The following is a 22,330-nucleotide window of genomic DNA, read 5'->3' as shown; positions in this document are numbered from 1 at the left end:
AGCCTGGTATTCAACCGATCTAGCAACAGTTAATAGTGTACCACTTCAACATGAAATCAGAATTTTGCATTTTGCTCTTCGCCCTCGTGGGACACATTCAGGCAAGCATCACTTACGAGGATGAATTGATCGCGGAGTTCGAACTCTTTAAAGTGGTACATGAGAAAAGCTACGATGATGATTCCGAGGAGCAACTGCGTCTGCAAATCTTTAAGGACAACAAGGAGCTGATTGATAGGCACAATGAGCGCTACTTTGCTGGAGAAGAGTCCTACTACATGGGTGTGAACCAATTTACTGATATGACATCCTGGGAGTTTCAGCAACTTGTGCTTACCCCACTCAATATAAGTACCCATGTCGAGTATATGTATATGCCATCCCAAGTTGAGCTCCCAGGCAGCGTAGATTGGCGTGCCAAAGGAGCTGTGACCGGTGTGAAAAACCAAGGACGATGTGGTTCCTGTTGGTCATTTGCCGCTGCTGGTGCTCTGGAGAGTCAATGGTACCTAAAAACAAAGCAATTAATTCCACTTTCAGAGCAGAATCTTATGGATTGCTCTAGACGCTATAATAACCATGGCTGCAATGGTGGTTGGCCAGCGTCTGCTCTTCTCTACGTTAAGGATAACGGTGGCATCGATGTGGAGTCAGCATATCCATATGAGGGGCATGATGGGCATTGTCGCTTCAAACGCAATAAAATTGGTGCCAAGGTCTCTGCTGTGATGCAAGTGCGACCCGATGAGGAAGCTCTGGCTCATGCAGTTGCCGAGAAGGGGCCAATTGCTGTTGCAGTCGATGCCCGAAATTTCCAGCATTATCGTGGTGGAATTTTCAACGATCGCAATTGTAATAAGCAAGTGAATCATGCTGTCATTGTGGTTGGCTACGGCAGTGATTATTGGCTTATCAAGAATTCCTGGGGGGGATGGGGAGAACAAGGATACATGCGTCTTGCTCGTAACCACAACAATATGTGTCACGTGGCCACCTACGGAGTGTTCCCAATTGTTTAAACTCATTCATTATTAATCACCATATTCAAAGTTCCAAACATAGCACAGTCAATACTTGAAGAATATAATCGCTTAATTAAGTAGCTTTTTATGAATCATTTTATTTAAAAACTTATAATAAAACATATAAAAACATTGTATAGAAAACTTAACTACTATATACAATCAGGCTTATGTTATTCGAGTGCTCAAGATATTAATAGCAATGAAATCCTGAAATGATAATTTCTAAGTACTCGATATAATGAAGATAAAATTCTGCTAAACACAGGAAGAATAACTTGTTTCATTTAGTCAAAGTAGAGACAAAATTATAGACTCCGGCTACTCATATTAAACTAATAGAGAGAATATAAACTTTGTTTAGGTATGGATACAATAAAATAAATAAAAGTTAAAAGCTAATACATTTGAGGATAATATAAAAAATTATTTAAGCAATTCAATGGTGAAGGCAACTATGAATTGCTTAATACATATATGTAAGTACAAACATTAGAATTAAACTTGGATAAACAATTTAAATAATAAAAACATTTTTGGGAACACATTTGCGTGCATAGGAATGAAACATAAGTTAAGTATAAACCGATTTAATATACAATTTCAAGTATTTTTGTGCCCATAGAGCTAATCTGCAAGTACTCTGCTAGGATATGTTTAGGCGCTGCTTGTCGTTAGTTTCGACAGTTCCGTGGCATTGGCCTCAACAGTTTGTAGCATCTTGCTCTCCACCAAAGGTGCCGTAACCTGCAAGTGAAGCTCGAAATCGGGCACTAAAATAAAGAAGAGTATTATATAATATTAAGATACAGATATGTAGTGAAAATAAATGTTAATAGGTAGGTAGTTAATAAGGAATTGCTATGAGAATTTAAAAGTAAGAACTTAAAATGATAAAGCAAAAATAAAAATCAGTTGTTTAGTATAGAAACAAAAATAAATTGTGGTTGGGGCTTATGCAATGCAAAATGAAATATCTATTGTACCCTCTAAATCCTTCTTGCACAGTGCCAGAGACTGCTAATTTTCCTGCTTAAAGGAAGTGTTCTGCGAGAATACATCTAATTCTATATAAAGATGAAATGAAAATGAATGAATACACAAATGAAATATACAAATTATAAGAACAACGTTTAAAATTCGTATTAAATATGAGTTGAAGTGAATTCATAATTTAATATAAGGGATAAATATTGAGAAAAACTTTATCTAATTAATTCACAATATTATTGAAAAGCTGAAAAAAATAACTGGAATAAATGAATGTAGAAGCTGAGAGGAAATGACTGGACAGAATTTAAAACCCAATTTGTGCGGAGAGAAATAGTTAGGATAGATAGAAATAGAACAACAAATAACTTTAAAATATGCAGAGAAAGCAATATATATTTGTAGATTCAAGAAAGGACTCACTTTGTTCTACCAAGCTCTCCAAATCATTAGGACAGTCTATCGTGGGAAAGTCAATGTTCGTAGACTCCTTAAGGATAACACTAATATCCTTGTGAGCGCTCATAAGAAACAATGGCACATTGGCCTTAGCCAGTTCCTTGTAAAGCGAGCCCATACCACGAGCAGCCGTAAAATCGAAATCTATCAAAGAAAGAATTGTTAAACCAATGAAGAGTAATAACAAGTTCATAGTCTTACCATGGACATGAGCGCAGTCGAGGACAACGGGTGCAGTGCCATGAGTAGAGAGCGCTTTGGAGATGCCCGATCTTACCCACTCAATGGCCGGAAAGTAGAGAGAACTGTGCTTGGGACGTATTAAAATATAGCTCATGCCATTGATGGTCTGCAACTTGGACACACTCAACACTGGACGTGCGGCACGATAGACAAGGAACGCAACATCAGCGCCCACGCCAAGCAGCAGACCGATCTCAACGCCAATCGCAAGGCTCATCACAAATGTAATTGCACCCGGCAACAGTTCACGGCGACTGCAACGCCACAACGGACGGATGACCTCGAATTCGATCATAAAGATCACAGCCGAAATGATGACAGCACTGAGTGCCGCCTTGGGAATGTATTGAAAATACGGAGCCAGCAGACTTAATGCTAACAGCACCAAGACACTTGTATAGCAGCCGCCAATTGGAGTGCGCACACCACTTGCATGATTGACAGCGCTTCGGGAAAAAGATCCGGTAACGGGCATTGAACTGCAGAAGGCACCACAAATGTTGCTCAACGAGAGTGCAACCAACTCTCGCGTTGGACTCAAACCAGCACCTCCAAATGCCTTTGAAATGGCCACATTTCCCAACACTGCAATGATAGGCAATATCAGCATGGAAGGTCCGAGTTCTGACAGCTGTAAAAGAGCAACAATTGTAATAATAACATTAAATTACACAAATTTAAATGGCTACATTATTATTAAACCTATAAACACTTGCCATTTGTTCAAAGGTCTGCGGCACCTCTGTGCCATTCTTGCCAAGAATTGTGGTCTCGAATTTGGGTAGTGCCAGGCTGGGTAAGCCACTCTTCACTTTCCCTGTCAAGATAAACGGGCAGCTGTCCTGGGACTTGCATTGGCTGTAGGCAAGCACGCTGGAGACGAGCACAACAAGAGCATTGCGACCTGTGGATACCACCCAGATACTGCCACTAAGCAGCTGTTGGGCACGAAGATTTCTCACGCGCTGCGCCACTTTGACCGTCTTTAATCTCTATAAGCGAAAAACATGTTCAAAATTTGAAATTCATTTAAAAAAAAAATTTCTACACACCCTTAACAGCAGCAGCACACTGATGGATACCAATCCTAGAGTAAGATCACCGCGACGCACTTGCGATAGATTTCCAAAGACAGAGCGCATCGTATTGATGAAATCAGAGCCAGAGCCGCCGCGTAGACCGAGCAAACCCTTCAGCTGCGATGTGCCAATGATGACAGCCGTCGCAGATGTAAAGCCCACGGTTACGGGCAACGAAATGAGATCCACCAGCGCACCCAACTTCAACACAGCCATTCCCAGCTCCACCACGCCCGAAATAAGGCACAAAAGTATGCCATAAGCTGGGCCAGAGTCGAGGCCGAAACCTGTATGCCGGCTAGTCATTAACGCCAGCAGTGCTGTTGGTCCAATTGTCACCTGGCGACAACTACCCAGCATCGCATAGACTATACCGCCCACGAACGATGAGTACAGTCCATACTGTGGCTCCAAGCCCGCCAGCGTTGCATAGGCCAATCCTTGGGGCAGTACTGTTAGACCCACCGTAATGCCAGCAATCAAATCGGCCACCGCATCCTGTGCGGTGTAGCCGTGGAGCCATTTAATTCCCGGCAACAAAACACTCAAACTCTTCAGCGGCATTCTACGAGCTCTTCTAAAAAAAATGGTCAGTAAACAATAAATACGCTTAATTTGGAAATAATATAATATTTTAATAATATTAAAGTTATTTGTAATATAAATTCACTAAAGTATTGGTTAAGTTAATTTAAGAACTTTTTAGATTGACTAACTTAGAAACAAATTTAAGAAATGAACTAGTAAAAAACGACTCAAAATAGATCGTACAAGAATATTTATTATATATAATTCAACGTTTACTCATAAATTTGAAAAACAATGGTGAGTTTTTTTTAAAAGTACACACCAATGCCTGCGATAATAACAACCACAGATGTCAACAACTGTAAACAATTAAAACTCCGATCAACAAGTTACCTCAAACGCTTTAATAAACAATACCAATACCATTTTAGCTTTTCAATTTGTTTATAAACACATAAACAAATAAACAAAGAAATGGGGAATCAACTTCACCCAAATGATTCTGGTTCTTTATGCGGATTCCAATTATTTAACTTTCAGATTACAGATAAGCTATAAAAATGCATTCTATTAATTATATTACCAAGTTTCAAGTTGATTCACTACACACTATATCAATTAAATATCTACTATGATAATATAAATACGAATTGCTCAAAAAATTGTAAATTAGACCTCGAACTATTGTTGTATTGTCGTTCAGTTAAGACATGGAATGTTTACACAATTGTTAATCTTAACGTCACAAATAATTTATGTACCTTTGCGACATAGAGAAGAAGTTAAACCGCTTTTGAATGTTTTGAACAAGTGAATTTCATCCAAACTTTTTCGAATACGTTACGCTTCACCTTCACCTCGATCAGAACGCGTTGGAAGCTGGCCGCAAACTGAAACTGTAATTGAGACGGAGTCTGATCAAGCGACTAAAGACCGAAGAACATATGCGATCATCGATCGCGTGCCGAAGTTGTGCCAATCACACGATCGATTCAATTAGTTCAATGAAAGAATGGCACAAAACGTGATCAAATTGCGGCGCATCCTATATCATCGCAGGAATGTTATTTAAATTAGTAGAATACTCGCATATGTGAAGCACATGATTATCACTATTCCCAAGACCATTATAAATGCTCGTTTTTGGCATCTGAATTGAATAATTGAAGAGATTTTTTGATTGACATATTGCGTATAAACAAGCTGAATGCTATTGAAAGTCTCTCTATATGGATATACGCAAAAGATTATATACTATATAGTACAATTATGACTAGATCAAAGTTATTTAAAATCAATAGCCGATTAGTTGTTGTGTTATATCAAAATATGTTTAGATTTTTTTAATAATCTAAAAAGTTTTTTTTAAGTTATTCTGGTCGATATAATTTCTAAAATAAGCTACGTTTCTTCCTAAATTTACAATAAATAAATGGGATATTCTCACAAAAAGCAACTCTCGGAAGAAATACTTCCCATATAATTTATTATTTTTTAATGAGAATGGATTGTTTGTTGTATTTACAGAACAAAGCCGTTCAATTGTTGACAGAAAATAAAACACTTTTTTAATGACATACGAACAAGAAATTCCATAGTTGTACATCTTTCAAAAGATAAACATGTGTAGACTCGATATCATAAGCTAGCTACTTCTTACAGGGTATTGGGAGCTTTGCAAGAAGACAATTGATCCAAGTATTTATGTAAATTAGTTTGTTTGTATAGAAATGTAAACAGCGTGGAATGCCCGCCTTTTTTTGAAGTTCGAGTTGAAAGCTCTCACTCTCATGTCAATGGCCAATTGATTGCCTGAAATTGGCAAGATAAAAGAAAACTAGTTTTGGCTAGCGCGTAACCAACAACAATAACAAAACAAAGTGCCACAATTGCCGCAACTACAGAGTTACACTGTACACACGCTGGACACTGAGACAACTTGCTAAAAAACATGAAATGGGTCAAACTGAAGATTCAAGAAAATCGCTGAAGAACTAAATCAGTGTGCAGATGCTGACGCTGGCAGAACCATACTAATAAACAAGCAAAACCTTTAAGCAATTAACTTTAAGACGTTAAACTATAGTGTTTTAAAGTTAAAATAAACTCTTTACCTTTGTAAACAAACAAAAGTTGCTATGTAAATTACCGGCAAAATGCTCACACCAAATTCCGAATTCCTACTGCCGTTTTTACACACCGTACGCTGTTCACACACGCATATGTTTTTAAATTTTTACTTGTTACCATCTAAGATGAACTATTTGAATTGTTATCAGCTCATTTCATTTAAAACTTTTTTCCAAGACGAATGAAACTTCAATTAAATTCCATAAATTAACTAGAGATGGAGAAATATCGATGACACAATAGATTTTTCGATTTCTCTAATTTTTAAAAACATCGGTTTTTTCCTATGTCCGTTTGTCGCTGATGTGATATACCAAACGACAGACTCTCCGAAATTTGCCACTTGGTCACACTTTCAAAGAAATTTCAGAAAATGAAGAAGCATGTGTACAACGGCGCTTTTTTGGAATGTGTATTTTATTTACGATTACTCTTAAAAGGCAATAAGGATGATTTATTCATGGTCAGCTTTTCGTTTATTGCGTGCTTTTCGATAAATGCAAGAATTGATAAACTAAAAGTGATTGTAGAAATGAAATAAGGTAAATTGAAGATTGGTTTATTAATGACTGACATTAATTTCAGCTTACAACTTTCTTAAATAAAATTCTCAATTGAATTGAATAATTTTTGGAAAATTAACTTAGTAAGTCATTGATTATGTATAATATTTTGTTGCCAATTTTAATACACAAACATTTATACACATTACAGTACAAAATTCAAAAGAGAGTTACAGTGCATCCCTGGCTTGCGGTAGCTATCATTTCCACATTGTACATAAGTGCAGTAGTAGAAAAATACTGATAATACCAAATACCAATCTATTTAATTAATATTTGTTTCGCAACTTCTGAAGGGGACGAATCGTTAAATTCTTAAGAACTCACATCAAATTCTGTACACAAATAACGCTTTTTCTTGGGACGAATATTTTTAATAAATGTGCCATTATGCAATTCTAGTTTCCATATCTTTTTCCTGGCGTTAAATAGGAATTTTTTAAGAAAAACTTACGATCACACAGTAAACCATTTTTTTGTGCCGTCTCTATGTCTTCTTCGCAATGGCACTGTTTTAATATAAACAACATAAAAGCCAACTAATTTATTTACGCCATAGGCATAGCTCAATTACCGATCATCATTGTGTTTGGCATTATCGAAGTCACCTATTTAAGCGTCCACTGCAGCTGAAAACCCGCAAGAAACCAAAGTGAAACTGAAATCGGCAGCAGAAGCCAAGCCAATACAGCATTTTTTCCAACAGACATAATATGAAATGGGTAAGTTACCAACAAATTGCAAAAGCTATGTGCAAGTACATTATCATTAAACCGTTTCCTGAAACAAATGGCAGCTAAGTGAACATACCATTCTTTTAGACGGCTTTTGATTTTTATGAAAACTGCACGTACATACATATGTATATCAAATATGAGTGTACGTGTGTTGCCTGGTTATGCCTTCAATACATGTACCTACACTACAGACATGCATATGTATGCAGCTACCGTTACGTGTGTACGTATGTGTGAAAAAGAGCGGGTGCAATTTGTGAAAGAACTTTAGTTGCTTCAAAGCGCGGCAAAATTTGTTGCCGCAATAACTGTACCTTATTTATTTACGCATACAAAATTTGTTGCAATGATATGTACTCGATTAATATGCGTAGCTTTTAGCCACACCTCTTTAAATAAGGAGCCAACTTCCAAAGAGGTTATACATTGGAAATATTCCAAGTGCAGTGCGTACGAAGGTGTGTGTGCAAATCCTTCACCCTCTATAAGTGTAATGACACTAGCTGCAATGACACTAGTTGCTTGTAGTTTCCAGTTTGATTTCGTTCACATTACTATCGATTATGAATGAATATTTATATAATTGATTATTAAATTCCATTAATAATATAATATAATAATATAATCAAGACCATTTAACAACTTCTTCGTCAATTTATAATACCTTAGTCCGGCTTATGATTATTTTATTTATTATGCATACCAAAATACAGACAATGAATCCATCTGCTTTCGCATATTGTTTTGTGCTTTCTATTGATTGTTTTCTCAGCGTCTTCAACTGATTGTTGATATTATCCTTATGTTATTTTGAACGCCTTGAAGTCAACGTTACTCAACGTTCTCTTACAGGCATTGCTGTTGTGAGATCACTGAGCAGATCAGAGTGTTGAAAACAAATCTATATACATATATAACGAACCAAACAAAAATCGATCAAAAAATAAATTAACTTGTACATAGCTTAAGGTTAGCTTTGGTGAGAAGGTGGCTGAAGTATCTCTGCAGCGACAGCAACAGGCCACGACCGGCGACGATGTAAGTACGACGCCAGTTCCAACTCCAACCACAAAGTAAACAAATCCCAAATACAAAAAATAATCAATTTGTATCATTTTGTTTTTACGTGTATTTCGAAAGTACTCTTTATGTTGTCGCAAACAGCAAAATTGTAGCACCTCTTTTAACCGAACCGAATTGGCATATATTTCATCAACTGTGTTCGCACCCCTCAAAAACAATATAATTATTTTTAATATGGCTAATATTTTCACCAATTGGCCTGGCTACTTTGTATATTTTTATGTTTCTAATCCTTCCATTGTACAAGTATATAAACCAAACGATAATCGCTTGAATGTGGAGACCAGTTGTTCAGTCAAATCTAACATATAAATAAATGTGTTTCCAAAATACCCAAGTGATAATCAACATTGATTCTTTGATTAAAACAGCGTTCAGATCATATTTGTAATATGATAAACAAGTGAAAAGCTTAAATCAGAATTAGATTTGAAAAAATGTTTATACCACATTCAAAACGATGACACTAGGAAAAACTCAAAGAACTTAACACAACATACACACATTTTGAATCGATTTCAAATATACATACATCTGAATTGATAAATTGAACTAAATTGAATAATTTAAGAATCAATGCGTGTGATTTCATTTGAAAGCGAAGCCATCAACCAACCATTAGCCTTGATTCAATTTGCCTTCAAACTGGGCTCCACCAAGAGAATCACAAAATCAAAAACAATATATATTGAAGTTTTGCAATGTTTCACTACTGCTATTTAAAGCTAATCAAGTTTTTGGTGCCCCGTTCACAGACCATGCCCTCGGCCATCAGTGGCGGTGCACACGGCCAGGTGCACATACCCAGCAATGAGGAATGTGGCATACGAGACGTTTGGAAGCACAATCTGGAGGAGGAATTTCGCACCATACGAAAGATTGTACAAAAATATCATTTCGTTGCCATGGACACAGAATTTCCCGGCGTTGTAGCGCGACCCGTTGGTGAATTTCGTTCAACCGCCGATTATCATTATCAGTTGCTGCGCTGCAATGTCGATTTGTTAAGGATCATACAGCTGGGACTCACATTCATGGATGATGAGGGCAAAACGCCGCCCGGCTATTCAACGTGGCAGTTTAATTTCAAATTCAATCTCAGGTAAGTACCGCAACCCAATCAAAATACACACGCAACAGGTGTTTCAGGTTAATTGGCATTTTGAACAAAACAATTTTATATGGATTGCAGCGAGGATATGTACGCACAGGATTCGATTGATTTGCTGCAAAACTCAGGCATACAATTCAAGAAACACGAAGAGGACGGCATCGATCCCATTGAGTTTGCCGAACTGCTCATGAGCTCGGGCATTGTGCTGATGGATAACATTAAATGGCTTTGCTTTCACTCTGGCTACGATTTTGGCTATCTGCTGAAGCTGCTCACCGATCAGAATCTGCCCGCCGATGAGAGTGAATTCTTTGAACTGTTGCACTTGTATTTCCCAAACATCTTCGACATCAAATATCTGATGAAATCATGCAAAAACCTCAAGGGTGGCCTCCAAGAGGTGGCGGATCAATTGGAGCTGCGCCGCGTGGGTCCACAGCATCAGGCCGGCTCTGATGCGTTGCTCACGGGCATGGCATTCTTCAAAATGCGTGAGGTACAGCACAAATATGATATACACATTTACATTGAAGAGAAAATCATATTATTTTCGTATGTGTTCGAGTTTGGCATGTTCCATAAAGCTGTCGTCGCTGTCTGCATACGTAACACCATTGGATTCCTATCCGTTAGCAGCAGAAGCCCTCACGACGACACCTACAACAATAACAGCACTCGCGGCAGCAGTAGCAGCATCAGCAATCTCAGCACAGCAACAACAAATAGCGATGATACCACAGATAATTTTTATTTTCGTTCCCAATCCATTGGTGTGGCCGTAAGAGTGTATGCATGTCCTGTGGTAACAAGGACAACCACACAAAGTTTGCCTAATATTGAGGTTGCAAAGAAAGCGCAATAAGTGCGCAGTGTTGGTGCCGTTGCTTCAGTTGTTGCTGCTGCTATTACTGTTGTGGTGATGTGCCACACGCTTTTCATTTTGAACATACTTATCACTTCCTCATGTTATGCATTTTGAAGATTGCATTTTATAGCATACTTACCTTATCATTTTGTGCACTTACCATACATTGTCGTAATCATTATTAGTATATAGACACCACTGCATTCATACGATATGCAATTTGTTTGTTATGCCGCATGCAACACACTTTTGTAGGCAAAATCATACATCACATCACATCACATGAACACACACACATTTTTGTTAATCATGATAAATGAAAATCATGTACACCTTTGAATACCAAAACAACTTTGAGTTGGAATTGCTTTAATCATATTATAATATGTCTTTTGTTAATTTGCAAAAAAAAAAAAGAAATTGAAGAAATAAGATACAGTGAAGTTTGTATAGAAAATTAAATGAATTGAAATTCAGTTTTCTCTTTCATTGTTATTATTATTATTGTTTATGGTTAACGGGCCTATTATTTTTATTTTTATTACGCTTATTAGCATTAAGATCTCTTTGCATGCTTAATTCTTTATACTCGATATTTTTATATTTAAACAATTACGCAATGTACCAAATAATCATTGGCATAAATGTAATATGAGAATGATAACAAATTTGCTGTATTTGAAGTGTAATTCCATATATTAAGTCTGTCAATATACACAGATTTGAATGGTACTAACATTTGGCTGCGTTCATTTAGTTGTTGCCCAACTTCGAAATTTAACATACATATTTTATTTAAATCTTAAGAGTATTTGTATTTTGTAATATTAAGCTATATGGATATATACTTCCTTGCAAATTTCATTGCATTGTGAATCTAGAGTATAACAAGTATTTAACATTAAAGAGATCAATCAAAAAAGCGAAGAAGAATCTACATTATAAGTTTATTGAATGAAAAAAAAAAACAATAATTGGTTCACGGTATGTAATTTTCCTAGTTATTTATCGAAACTAAAAATACATTCATACATAACACAATTCACTAATCATTAGTATGTATCATATTATGTTGTAGATGTTCCTTTTTGTTGTTGTTCTTGCTAAAAACCCGACCCATTGCATCTTTGTCGCTAACTGCATGCTTCTCAATCATTAACCAAATCATAACACCAAAAACGAAAACCCTTAAAAATGCGTATTTCAGCAATTGCTTTGCCAGCTCGACGATAACAACTAACAACAACAAAAAACGATTGCATAATATTTATTATTACAAATGTTCTTACAGATGTTCTTCGAGGATAACATTGATCATGCGAAGTATTCTGGCCATTTATATGGTCTCGGCACTTCGTTCATTGTAAATGGCAGCAACTTCCATGAGAGTAATGGTGAGGCGAATAGCGCCTCATGATTTATCCTGATGAAGAACGCCGTTGTGCATGACAAGAAATTCGAACAAGTTGCTGGAGCTGCTGCATCGGCTGCCTCTGTACCACCAGCCCCGACATGGTCAGGCAATACAACAACAACAACGTAATACAAATAATAATAATAACAACAAATAGGAACACAAAAAAATATACCTTATTAAGCTATTGCAATACACACAATTAAAAGAAAACAAAGAACACTGAAATTTTCTACGCTTTTGATGGGAATTTCTACACCCAGTAGGTGTTGTTTTACAATAATTTAAATTAAACTCCACACTTAGAAAAAATACAAAAACAAAGCAAAACAGAAAACTAATAAAAATGTCATATAAGCGGAAAAAGTATCATATGTAAAAATCACTTTGAAGATCGATGTCTTAAATGTGTTAGGAAATCAATTAACCATATGTATAATAAGCTCATATGTTTAAGAAAATGTGTAATTGTATAAAAGAAAAAATCAATATATTTAAACTTTTTAAACTAGAAAAATTACATTGCGTTTTTATTTCCAAATGGAGTATATGTTGAAAAACAATTTAAATGCGCGGCTTCAGCGGCAACCGGCAAGCAGTGCACTTTCCGCTATCGTTTCACCTTTTCAATTGTATCGATTGAATCGAATACCAGTGAGACCAATTGTGTGACGTAAATTAGTGTAGTTAGAAATAAAATGAGCGGCCACACTGCAAAACACATTACTGGTTGGCGTTGGTTTTTGTTGCATACAAAAAAGGCGGACGGAGGACCGAGCCGTAAAATCTAGGAAAATACAAGAAAATTTCGGCATCAAATTCGATGAATTTAACTAATACAAGTGCTTTTTGTGTTCTACGTTGCATTTGTTTTGAGTTTTCGGCGACAAGCGCGTGTGTTTGTTGTGACCCAGTGAAAGTGAAGCTGCCTGCATTTCGATTTCCATGTCCATGTCCGCGGTAGCAACAACAAAAGCGAAGAGAAAGAAAAGTGAAATTTGAGCAAATCGAATAGCGCATGCTACTCTGGCTAGTCAACAACAAATCCAAATAATGGAAAATTTAAAAATTAGCGAAAAGCTATTCGAAGATGTGATCTACTATGTGCTCGGCAGCTTGGATGATGAGGTAAATAACACAAAGGGTTTCTCTCTCTCTCTCTCTATCGTCTCCACCCCCTCGCTGATGGCTGGACCACGACGAGCTGTACGTTGTACGTGTTTGCTGCCCTGTACGATTTGCATTGTGCGTTAGGTGCATGTGTGTGTGTGTGAGTGCGAGTGGCGCGTGTACGTTGTGTGCGTGTGCCTGCAGCTGTACTGCATTTAATAGTATGTAATAAAACGTCGAATAATTTGTTAATAACCACAATTGCTTACTACAGATGTGTTTATAGGTGTGTGTCTATTTTGCAACACAGGGTGTTACGTGTTAAATAAGTAAAAAAAAAGCGCGCCATAAATGTTGCCGGCAATTTGGCAAATGTATGCTTTGTATGAGTGTGTGTGTGAGTGTAGAGATGCGCAATATACATATATAATAATTGTGACGGCATAAATCGGTTTGTATATCGCTGTCGCTATCACTGTCGCTAGGCAATTATGCTCATCTCTAATATTCGGCTTACACATACATTCATATGCAATTGTATGCGTGTGTCTTGCTGTTTTTAATCAGCTGAAAAGAGAAAACTTTAATAGGACTCTTTGTTTTATTTTTTTTTGTTGATTTTGTTGATTGACAGGGCGAACGATTGCTAAAGAACGGCGGCGCACAATCGAAACTTTATCTCTCGGACCAAATCACACATTTAATATGCGCCAGCAACTATTCGGAGGAGGAGCTGTCCATGAATCTGGATCTCTACAATGTGATACCCGTCACGGAACAATGGATCTCGCACAGCGCAAAGCTCGGACGCATGGCCGGCACCCGCGCGTTCCATCCCAGCTTGCAGCGTTTCTTACGCGGCATCCGCGTTGCCATCACCAATGTGGTGGCCAGCGATCGACGTCGTCTGTATGCCATGCTCACGTTTCATGGTGCAATTGTCACACACAGTTTTGGGGCAACGAACTCGCATCTGGTATGCGGTGCTGCCACTGGAGGGATCTACAATAAAGCGCTGGCGCTTCCAAAGAATGCCATACAAATTGTGACTCCCGATTGGGTGACAGATTGCCTCAAGTGCAAGGCGTCGCTACCTTGCGAACCGTATCATCCCAGGCTGCTGAAGCCCATCGAAAAGCAGCGCGCACAGAAGCAGCAGCAACAACAGCAACAGAATCTGCAACAACAACAGCAACAACAACAACAGCAGCAGCAGCAACAACAACAGCAGTTGCAGCAGCAATTGGCACAGCAGCAGCAAGTGCAGCAGCAACAGTTGCTGCAGCAATTGCCACAGCAGCAGCAACCGCAGGCACCTTCCGCTCCACTGTCGGATATTCTGGGTTATGTTGATGACAGCGCGGCCAAGATTGCGAACATAAAGTCGCATCTGCAGGCATCCGCAGAGCGTGCTGCTGCCGAACAGCAACAACAGCAGCAACAACTGCAGCAACAGCAGCAGCAACAACAACAGCAGCAATTGCCACAGCAAGCGCAGCAACAAGTTGTCTTTGTGCGTCCACGTAACCTGCAGCAGCAGCAGCAACAACAAATGCAACAGCAGCAGCAACATGTGCAGCAGGGAGCACCGCAGGCGCCACCTCCACCGCCACCACAGCAACAACAACAGCAAATAATAATACAGCAACAGAAAATTATACCGGCGAATCAATTGCAGCAGCAACAGCAAGTGCAGCAGCAGCAGCAGATTAAGAACATATTACAGCAGCAACGGCAAATGAAAAATACACAACAGCAGCAGCAACAACAAATTCAGCTAATGCAGCAACAGGATCAGCAACAGCAGCAGCAACAACAACAACAGCAACAAATTTTGCAGCAACAGCAGCAGCAACCACGGCTGCCAACCACGCCTACCATGTCGCAGCCGCCCTTGCCAACTGGACGACAAACGCCGCGCACGCCGCAGCCATCAACAACACCGCAACCCATGCAATCACCGCAGCAACAACAGCTTCCACAACAACAACAGCAACAGCAATTACCCCAGCAGCAACAGCAGCAATTGCCCTCACAGCAGCAACATCAACAGGTGCCGGTGTCACCGCAAATGCTGCAGCAGCATATATTGCGGCAGCAACACATGCTGCAACAGCAACAATTGCAACTGCAGCATAACATACAAGCCGGCCAAAGTTTGACACCGCAGCAACAGGCACTTCAGCGACAAATACAGCAGCAGCAACAGCAATTGCTGCAACAACAACAGCAGCTGCAACAGCAAATCCAGCAAATGCAACAACAACAACAGCAGCAGCAGCAACAACAATTGCCTCAGCAACAACAACAACAACAACCGTTGCAGCAACAGCAATCACCGCGGCTCGTGCAGAATCGTTCGCCTGTGATGCCTCCAAATACGCCGTCACCTTCGTTACAACAGCAGCAACATATGCCCGGTAGCAGCAACATGTTGCCACCTCAATCGCCCCGACAACTACAATCGCCAGCACCACAAATGACACCGCCACCGCCCCCCCTCACCGCAAAGCGCGCAACAATTGTTGCGCCAGCAGCAACATTTGCAGCAGAGTCGCCAGCAGCAGCAGCAACAACATATGATGGGCTCACCGCAACAGCAGGCGCCGTCAGCTGCCATGATGTCGCCGCAGCAACAGCCATTCCAGCAGCCAGTGCATCAGCAGCAACGCATGCAATTGCAACAGCAGCAACAACAACAATTGGCACAACAACAACAGCAGCAGCAGCAACAGAGTCCGCAGCACATTTCGGCGCCGCAATCGCCACAAATTTCACAAACGCCGCCCATGACCAACAAGCCGCAGCAACAGCAACAAGCACAACATCAGCAACAGACACAACAGCAGCAGCAACAACAGCAATCATTTGTGCAACCAATTGATCCAACAGATCCAGTGCAAGTAGCTCAAGTTTTGAGTCGTTCCACGCTCAGCAGCAATCAGGACTCGCTGATTATGCGTCAGCAACAGATAAAGCAGCAACAACTGCAACAGCAGCAGCAACAACAACAGCAGCAGCAGCAACAACAACAAATGCCACCACAACAACATACGCCATCGCCGCGACAATCACCGCTACATCAACAGCAACCCACAACGCCAACACAACAGCAACAGGAGAGAGTAAGTACTTTTGAGTTAAGCACAAGGCACATCTAAACAATTAAAATTCTCTATAGCCACTTCAGCAACAGCAACCTACAACGATCCAGCAGCAACTGGTGCCTGGTCCACAGCAGCAGCAGCAGTTAGTGACTGGTCCCCAGCAACAGCAAGGGCAACAGCAGCAGCAGCAACAAGTCATAACACAGCGACATGTCATCAACACATCGACGGCACAAGGACAACAAATCATCCAGAGTCACATGATGAACATACAACAGCAGAAGCAGCAACAAATGCTACAATTACAGCAGCAACAACAACAGATAATACCACAACAGCAGCAGCCACAGCAACAACCTCAACAGCAGCAGCAGCTAACACAGCAGCAACAGTTGCCACCACAGCAGCTGCAGCAGCAACAGGTGCAGTTCACCCAGCAACAGAATATTGCTCTGGGCACTGGTGGACAAGTGCGGATAATACAGCAGACAATACAGCCGCCGCAGCAACCACAGCAGCAGCAACTGATGGGACAACAGTTTGTACATCAGCAACAACCACAGCAGCAGCAGCAGCAACAAGTGCTGACACAGCAGCCGCAGCAACATGTAAGCAAAATATTTATTTTCCATTAAAATAAACCTTTAATTTCGTCAATAACTTTTAGGCGCTGCAGCAACAACAACAACCGCAGCAACAGCAACAACAACAGGCGCCGGCGATGCAGACTAAAAAGTTCATCATCAGTCAGCAGCAATTCAATCAACTCAGCGTGCAGCAACAGCAGCAAATTCTTGCTCAAAATCAACAAAATCAGAATGTGTTTATTGTCAACTCGACAAATATATCACAGCAGCAGCAGCAACAACAGCAACAGCTGGTGCAACAGCGACAAATGTTGCAGCAGCAACAACAACAACAGCAGCAGCAACAACAACAATTGCAGCCCAATCAAATGATGCTGCAGCCACAGCAACAATCACCGCAACAACAACAGCAGGCACCACAGCAAATACAGCAGCAATTGCTAACACAGCAGCAGCAGCAACAACGTTTGCAAATGCAGCAACAACAACAACCACAGCAGCAGCAAATTGTGATAAATCAGCAAGTGATCAGCGATCCGCAGCGACTGCAATATCTGCAACAGCAGCAACTGTTGCAGCAGAAGCAGCAACAACAACAACAGCAGCAACTTGTGGGTTCTCCACAGCAGCAGCAGCAGCAAATACTTATACAGCAGCAGCAGACGTTGCCACAACAGCAACAACAACAGCAGCAGCCACCACAGCAAATCATGCAACAAGTGCTGATCAAGCAACAACAACTGACGCAACGCACGCCGCCACCGCAATCCCCACAGCAACAGCAACAACAGTTGATGTTGCAGCAGCAATCACCGCAACATCACACACAGCTGCAGCAGCAACCGCACTGGTCGCCGCAGAGCCCAGTGACCAATCAATTGGCGCCTGCAACACCGGGCACGCCTACCACCAGCATGGGCATGCCATCGCCGCTGCCGGGCACGCCAACAACACCGCAGCAACAGGCACCGCCACAATTTGCACCACGCGGCATGCGACCACAGACGCCTTGGCCTGCACAAAAGCAGCAGCAACAATCGCCACAAACGCAGCAGCCACAACAACAACAGCAGCAGCAAACACAGCAGCTGGTGTTGCCGCCGCCACAGCAACCACAACAGCAGCAGCAGCGACAACTCATACATCTGGACGAAAAGACGCATGCTCACTTCATGTCACTGGATGGCCAAAAAACGTGCCGAGTACATTTCGAAGTTGAATCAAACCACGCCCCGAGTTATGCTCCGCCAACAGGTCGCCTATCAGCCTCGTCCTGGTGCGCCAGGCAGTGTCGTAGCCACACGTGCACCCGGCCCAGGACCGGTGCCCGGACCCGGCACGCCGCACATCATTGTGCAGAGCCAGATGCCAGCGGGCTTGACGCAGCACGAGCAGATGATTTGGCTGCAGCAGCAGGGCACACGTCAAGTTGTTGTGCGCGCCGGCGGAGCACCTGGACTTACGCCAATTGCGCAGCAGCAACAGCAACCAGGCACTGCACCGCAGCAACTGCCACAGCAACAACAACAGCAACAATTTGATCCCAATCAGCAAATGTTGTTGCAGCGACAGCAGCTGCGTGTGCAGCAGATACCAATGCAACAGGCGGTGCAGCCAGGGCAGCTGGGCAAGCAGACGGTGCAGTTGATAACGGGGCCAAATGGTCAGCTCATAGAGCAGCAGACAATTGTGCAGCAGCCACAGCAGCAACAACAACAGCAGCAACCTCCCACACCGGGCACGCCCACCACGCCAGGAACAGCAGTGGTTGTGGGCGGCGCCAACGGCGGCAACATTATGACGCAAACGCTGGTCATGTCGACAGCAGGTAAGCAAAAGTGTTTTAAATCTAAAGCAGGGATGATTGAAAAATGTTAAAGACGATTCAATTTTATTTCGCGTTTACATTATTAAAGAAAGTTTTCACTTCGACTTTCATGTTGCACTAGAAAGTGAATTAATGCCTGATTGTCTTACAGCGCCTGATGGACAGCAGCAGCAGCAAACGCCGCAACAGATGAACCTAAAGACCAAGACAGCGCTCGCCAACATGCTGAGCAATCGACTCGGCAACAACGGTGCACAAGTAACACCGCAGCAGCAACAGCAACTGATTGCCATGGGCGATGCACAGCAGCAGCAGCAACAACAAATAGTGCAACAAGTGGTGGTAACGGGACCACAGCAGCAGCAACAGCAGCAGTTATTGCTACAACAACAACAACAGCAATTGGTGGCACAGCAACAACAGCTGCCCAATCCACCGCAGCAACATGTGGAGCCGCCTTCGGCAGCTGGCGCGCTGCGCATGATGGGGCAACAACACAATGCTGCAGTGGGCGTGGCAGGACCACCGCGCACCCAACAAGAACTGTTGCTGCTACAGCAACAGCAGCAACAACAACAACAGCAGCAGCAACAACAGCAACAGCAAATGCTGCAGCCACAGCAAATGCGACGCGTTGTCGGCGTGCCGCAGCAGCAACAACAGATGCCACAGCAACACCTGGTGCAACAGCAGATTGTGGTGGCCCCACCGCCGCCCAACGTGCAGCAGCAGCAGCAACAGTTGCAAGTGGGCGGCATGCCAGTGCAAGTGGCTGGTCCGCCACATGCTTACATCGCGCGTCCGGGCCAGCCGCCAATTCCCATGCCACCGCGACCGCAATTCTACGGCCACAATCCGAACCTGAAGCTGCCGTCCGACTTGTTCTTGGTCGGCTGCACCTTCTTCATTGTGGAGTACGACGAAACGGATAGCGATGAGCTGCCCATTTGGCTGGACACCATTCGGCAGTTCGGCGGCGACATTGAGCGTGTCTATTGCCCGCGCGTGACGCACGTCATCTGTCGCACCCAGCGACACGGGATGGTGATGCAGGCGCTGCGCGATGCCAAGCGTTGTGTGACCGCCTATTGGTTGAGCGACATTTGCCTGAAGCGTCAATTGATGCCACCGTGGCAGCCACTGCATTTGCCGTTCCCCAGTCAGTTTGGATATCGCAAGCCGTTGGAACGTTACATCATCACCTCGGAGGGATTTGAGGGTGAGGAAGTAGTGCGTTTGCAGCAAATGGCCGAGGAATGCGGAGCCATTTACACCTCGTATCTGTCCAAGGTGAACACGCTGGTGGTGTGCAAACAGCTCGAGGGCAACAAGTTCAATGCGGCCAAAGAGTGGAACATACCCATGGTGAATGCGCTCTGGCTGAGCGATGTCTGCATTGGCAATCTGAGCGGACTGACGCAGTACGACAATCCCAAGTATCAACAGTACAATCTGGTCGCACCTTTCCGTATTGAGTGTAATCTGGTGGCGCATCTGCTGAGTGAGTAACTAAACTAAGCAACACCTGTCGACAACATAACTTATTTGTGCATTTCCTTAGCTGCGTGGAAGGCGCCCATAAATCTGACGCAAGAGGCGCATGAGCGCGTCAAGCGGCATCTCAGCGATCCGTTCGCCAATGAGCAGAAACTGAAGCGACAGAAGATGAGCGTCTATCAGGAGCATCTGCCGGAGCAAATTGTGTGCCTTGAGTATCCGCAGAGTACGAAGCCACCGAAGGTCATCTTCTCGCAGGTTGCCGACGCGGAGTCCCTCAAAAGAGCAGTCATGTAAGCACAATAACTAACTAATTTAAAAGTGCAACTCAATTGATTTGTCCGCTTGGTTTATTTTGCAGACTGCTGGGCGGCATTGTGGTGGACAGTCCGACGGACGCGACGCATCTGGTCATGACGCGTGAGAGTCGCACTTGCAAGCTAATCCAGGCCTGTTGCCATGTCGACTATGTGCTCAAGTCCAGCTGGCTGGTGGACAGCGCCAAGGCGGGCAAGTTTGTGCCCCCCGACGACTATCGCATCCAGCACATACCCGTGGATGAGAATCTGCAATTCGATCTGGACACGGTATTGTGTGCGCCAACGCGCTCTACGTTGTTCGCCGGCAAATGTTTCTTTGTGACGCCGGATGTGTTTCCAGCCCGGGAGGAAATCATACGTATGATTGAATCCTCTGGTGGCAAGGTGGAACTGAAGCGACGCACCGGTGCCGCCGTTGCCGAGGCGCATGTTCAGGCCCCCGACTCGTACATCATTGTCACCTGCCCGACCGATATGCACTTGTGTGCTGATCTCACGCGACATGGCAATCCAAAGTGTCACATTGTGTCCACGGAGTTTGTGATGAGCTCCATACTGCGACAGCAGTTGGAAATCGAACCCAATCTGATACCCTACCTCTACAACAACAACGTTTCCAACAGCAGTGGCGGCATCAACAACCTCAACAACATCAACAGCAGCAGCAGCAACTTGAACAGCATGAACAACAAATCCTAGCGACAAGCCAGCTCCACGGCGCTGAGAGTCTAAGAATTTTTGCAATTGTTACGAAGTGGGTGGAGGTGGAGGAGGAGAAGTAAGAATAGGATCAGGAGGCAACTGTGCGCTGTGAATGCAACTCTAGTCCACAGTAATGGCAACAGCTGATCCATTAATCAGTTGACGCATGAGAAATCGGATCGGATCAATCACCACATATTACAACTATTTAATAAGCACATTTTATACACACACCCACACACACATACACATAGTATGTACAGAAAGTAGTTTATACCTAGAAATATATATATGTACATATATTTTTGTAAGCCCCTTATCGACTAGATCTATAGTTATACATATAGTATAACGTATATAGCTTAGCTTAGTATATATTGCATTAGAGAGTATACGAAACGTTTCACAGAAATTGCAATTTCAATTTGCTGGCTATTAGAAATGTAAGAAGTTTTTCAACATTGGATTTAGTCAATCTAGATCTAGGTCTAGGTCTAACCCATAACCCCATGTCCCATGTTTACACCAACCCCACCCTCTCCCAATTTAATTAGCTAGGGTTTTGTCATAATTATAGCAATAAAATTTATGTTAATAATAAATATTTGCATTTGATTTCATTTGGGATTAATTTTTGACAAGCTAATTAACTTATCGGCATATTTATCTTGTTTAATGGTCGTCATAAAAGATTGTAAAGCAAGCCTTTTAAGATCCTTTCACTCTCCTTTCTTTGAACCACAGTATAAAGAATTCAGCTGCCTCTATGCTTAAAGATAACTGCCAAACTTGATGCAATAAAATTCTAGTTTTTAGGATAACTGCCAAATTTTGTGTGGTAAAGTAGCTGAGGCAATTAATCAAATTATTCTGTACTACCATATAAAGAATACTATTCTTCGATAACTACTTTTCCTAATAGCTTAATTTCCCTCTCAGCCTTCTCCCATTC

The 22,330-nt window shown here is 42.0% G+C and overlaps 4 protein-coding genes across 9 annotated transcripts; 3 read left to right on the top strand and 1 right to left on the bottom strand.

Annotated features, from left to right (window-relative positions):
* The first annotated feature begins 32 nt into the window (after positions 1-32).
* On the top strand, positions 33-1,308 carry LOC133845643 (procathepsin L-like). The gene has a single exon (XM_062280146.1). The coding sequence runs from the start codon at positions 51-53 to the stop codon at positions 1,017-1,019; it is 969 nt and encodes a 322-aa protein (XP_062136130.1). The 5' UTR covers positions 33-50; the 3' UTR covers positions 1,020-1,308.
* A 212-nt stretch (positions 1,309-1,520) lies between these two features.
* Positions 1,521-6,674, bottom strand: LOC133845619 (sodium-independent sulfate anion transporter). Of its 4 annotated transcripts, none has more exons than XM_062280122.1 (6): positions 6,436-6,674; positions 3,767-4,367; positions 3,431-3,706; positions 2,673-3,345; positions 2,436-2,615; positions 1,521-1,795 (listed from the first exon to the last, which is right to left on the bottom strand). In XM_062280122.1, exons 2-6 carry the CDS (start codon positions 4,355-4,357, stop codon positions 1,680-1,682), a joined length of 1,836 nt encoding a protein of 611 aa, XP_062136106.1. In that variant the 5' UTR covers positions 4,358-4,367; positions 6,436-6,674; the 3' UTR covers positions 1,521-1,679. The 4 variants fall into 4 exon arrangements, with proteins under 4 accessions (XP_062136106.1, XP_062136107.1, XP_062136105.1 ...); XM_062280123.1 differs by having other exon boundaries at positions 3,767-4,370; positions 6,471-6,674; XM_062280121.1 differs by having other exon boundaries at positions 3,767-4,370; positions 6,436-6,673.
* Positions 6,675-7,483: 809 nt separating this feature from the next.
* On the top strand, positions 7,484-12,744 carry LOC133845641 (CCR4-NOT transcription complex subunit 7). Of its 3 annotated transcripts, XM_062280141.1 has the most exons (5): positions 7,484-7,736; positions 8,715-8,789; positions 9,590-9,936; positions 10,027-10,444; positions 12,105-12,744. In XM_062280141.1, the coding sequence occupies exons 1-5, from the start codon at positions 7,728-7,730 to the stop codon at positions 12,228-12,230; spliced, it is 975 nt and encodes a 324-aa protein (XP_062136125.1). In that variant the 5' UTR covers positions 7,484-7,727; the 3' UTR covers positions 12,231-12,744. The 3 variants fall into 3 exon arrangements, with proteins under 3 accessions (XP_062136125.1, XP_062136127.1, XP_062136126.1); XM_062280143.1 differs by lacking the exon at positions 8,715-8,789; XM_062280142.1 differs by lacking the exon at positions 8,715-8,789 and having other exon boundaries at positions 9,569-9,936.
* Positions 12,745-12,947: 203 nt separating this feature from the next.
* On the top strand, positions 12,948-21,506 carry LOC133845616 (PAX-interacting protein 1). Its single transcript, XM_062280114.1, is given in 9 exon segments — positions 12,948-13,355; positions 13,972-15,831; positions 15,833-16,462; positions 16,519-17,052; positions 17,112-18,215; positions 18,217-18,859; positions 19,011-20,360; positions 20,421-20,649; positions 20,718-21,506. Coding segments are annotated over 9 exon segments (7,083 nt in total). The 5' UTR covers positions 12,948-13,280; the 3' UTR covers positions 21,376-21,506.
* Positions 21,507-22,330: the final 824 nt, after the last annotated feature.

Source organism: Drosophila sulfurigaster, chromosome 3 (assembly GCF_023558435.1).
Source record: "Drosophila sulfurigaster albostrigata strain 15112-1811.04 chromosome 3, ASM2355843v2, whole genome shotgun sequence".
Classification (NCBI taxonomy): Eukaryota; Metazoa; Arthropoda; class Insecta; order Diptera; family Drosophilidae; genus Drosophila; species Drosophila sulfurigaster.
This window is presented reverse-complemented; position numbering and strand designations above follow the sequence as displayed.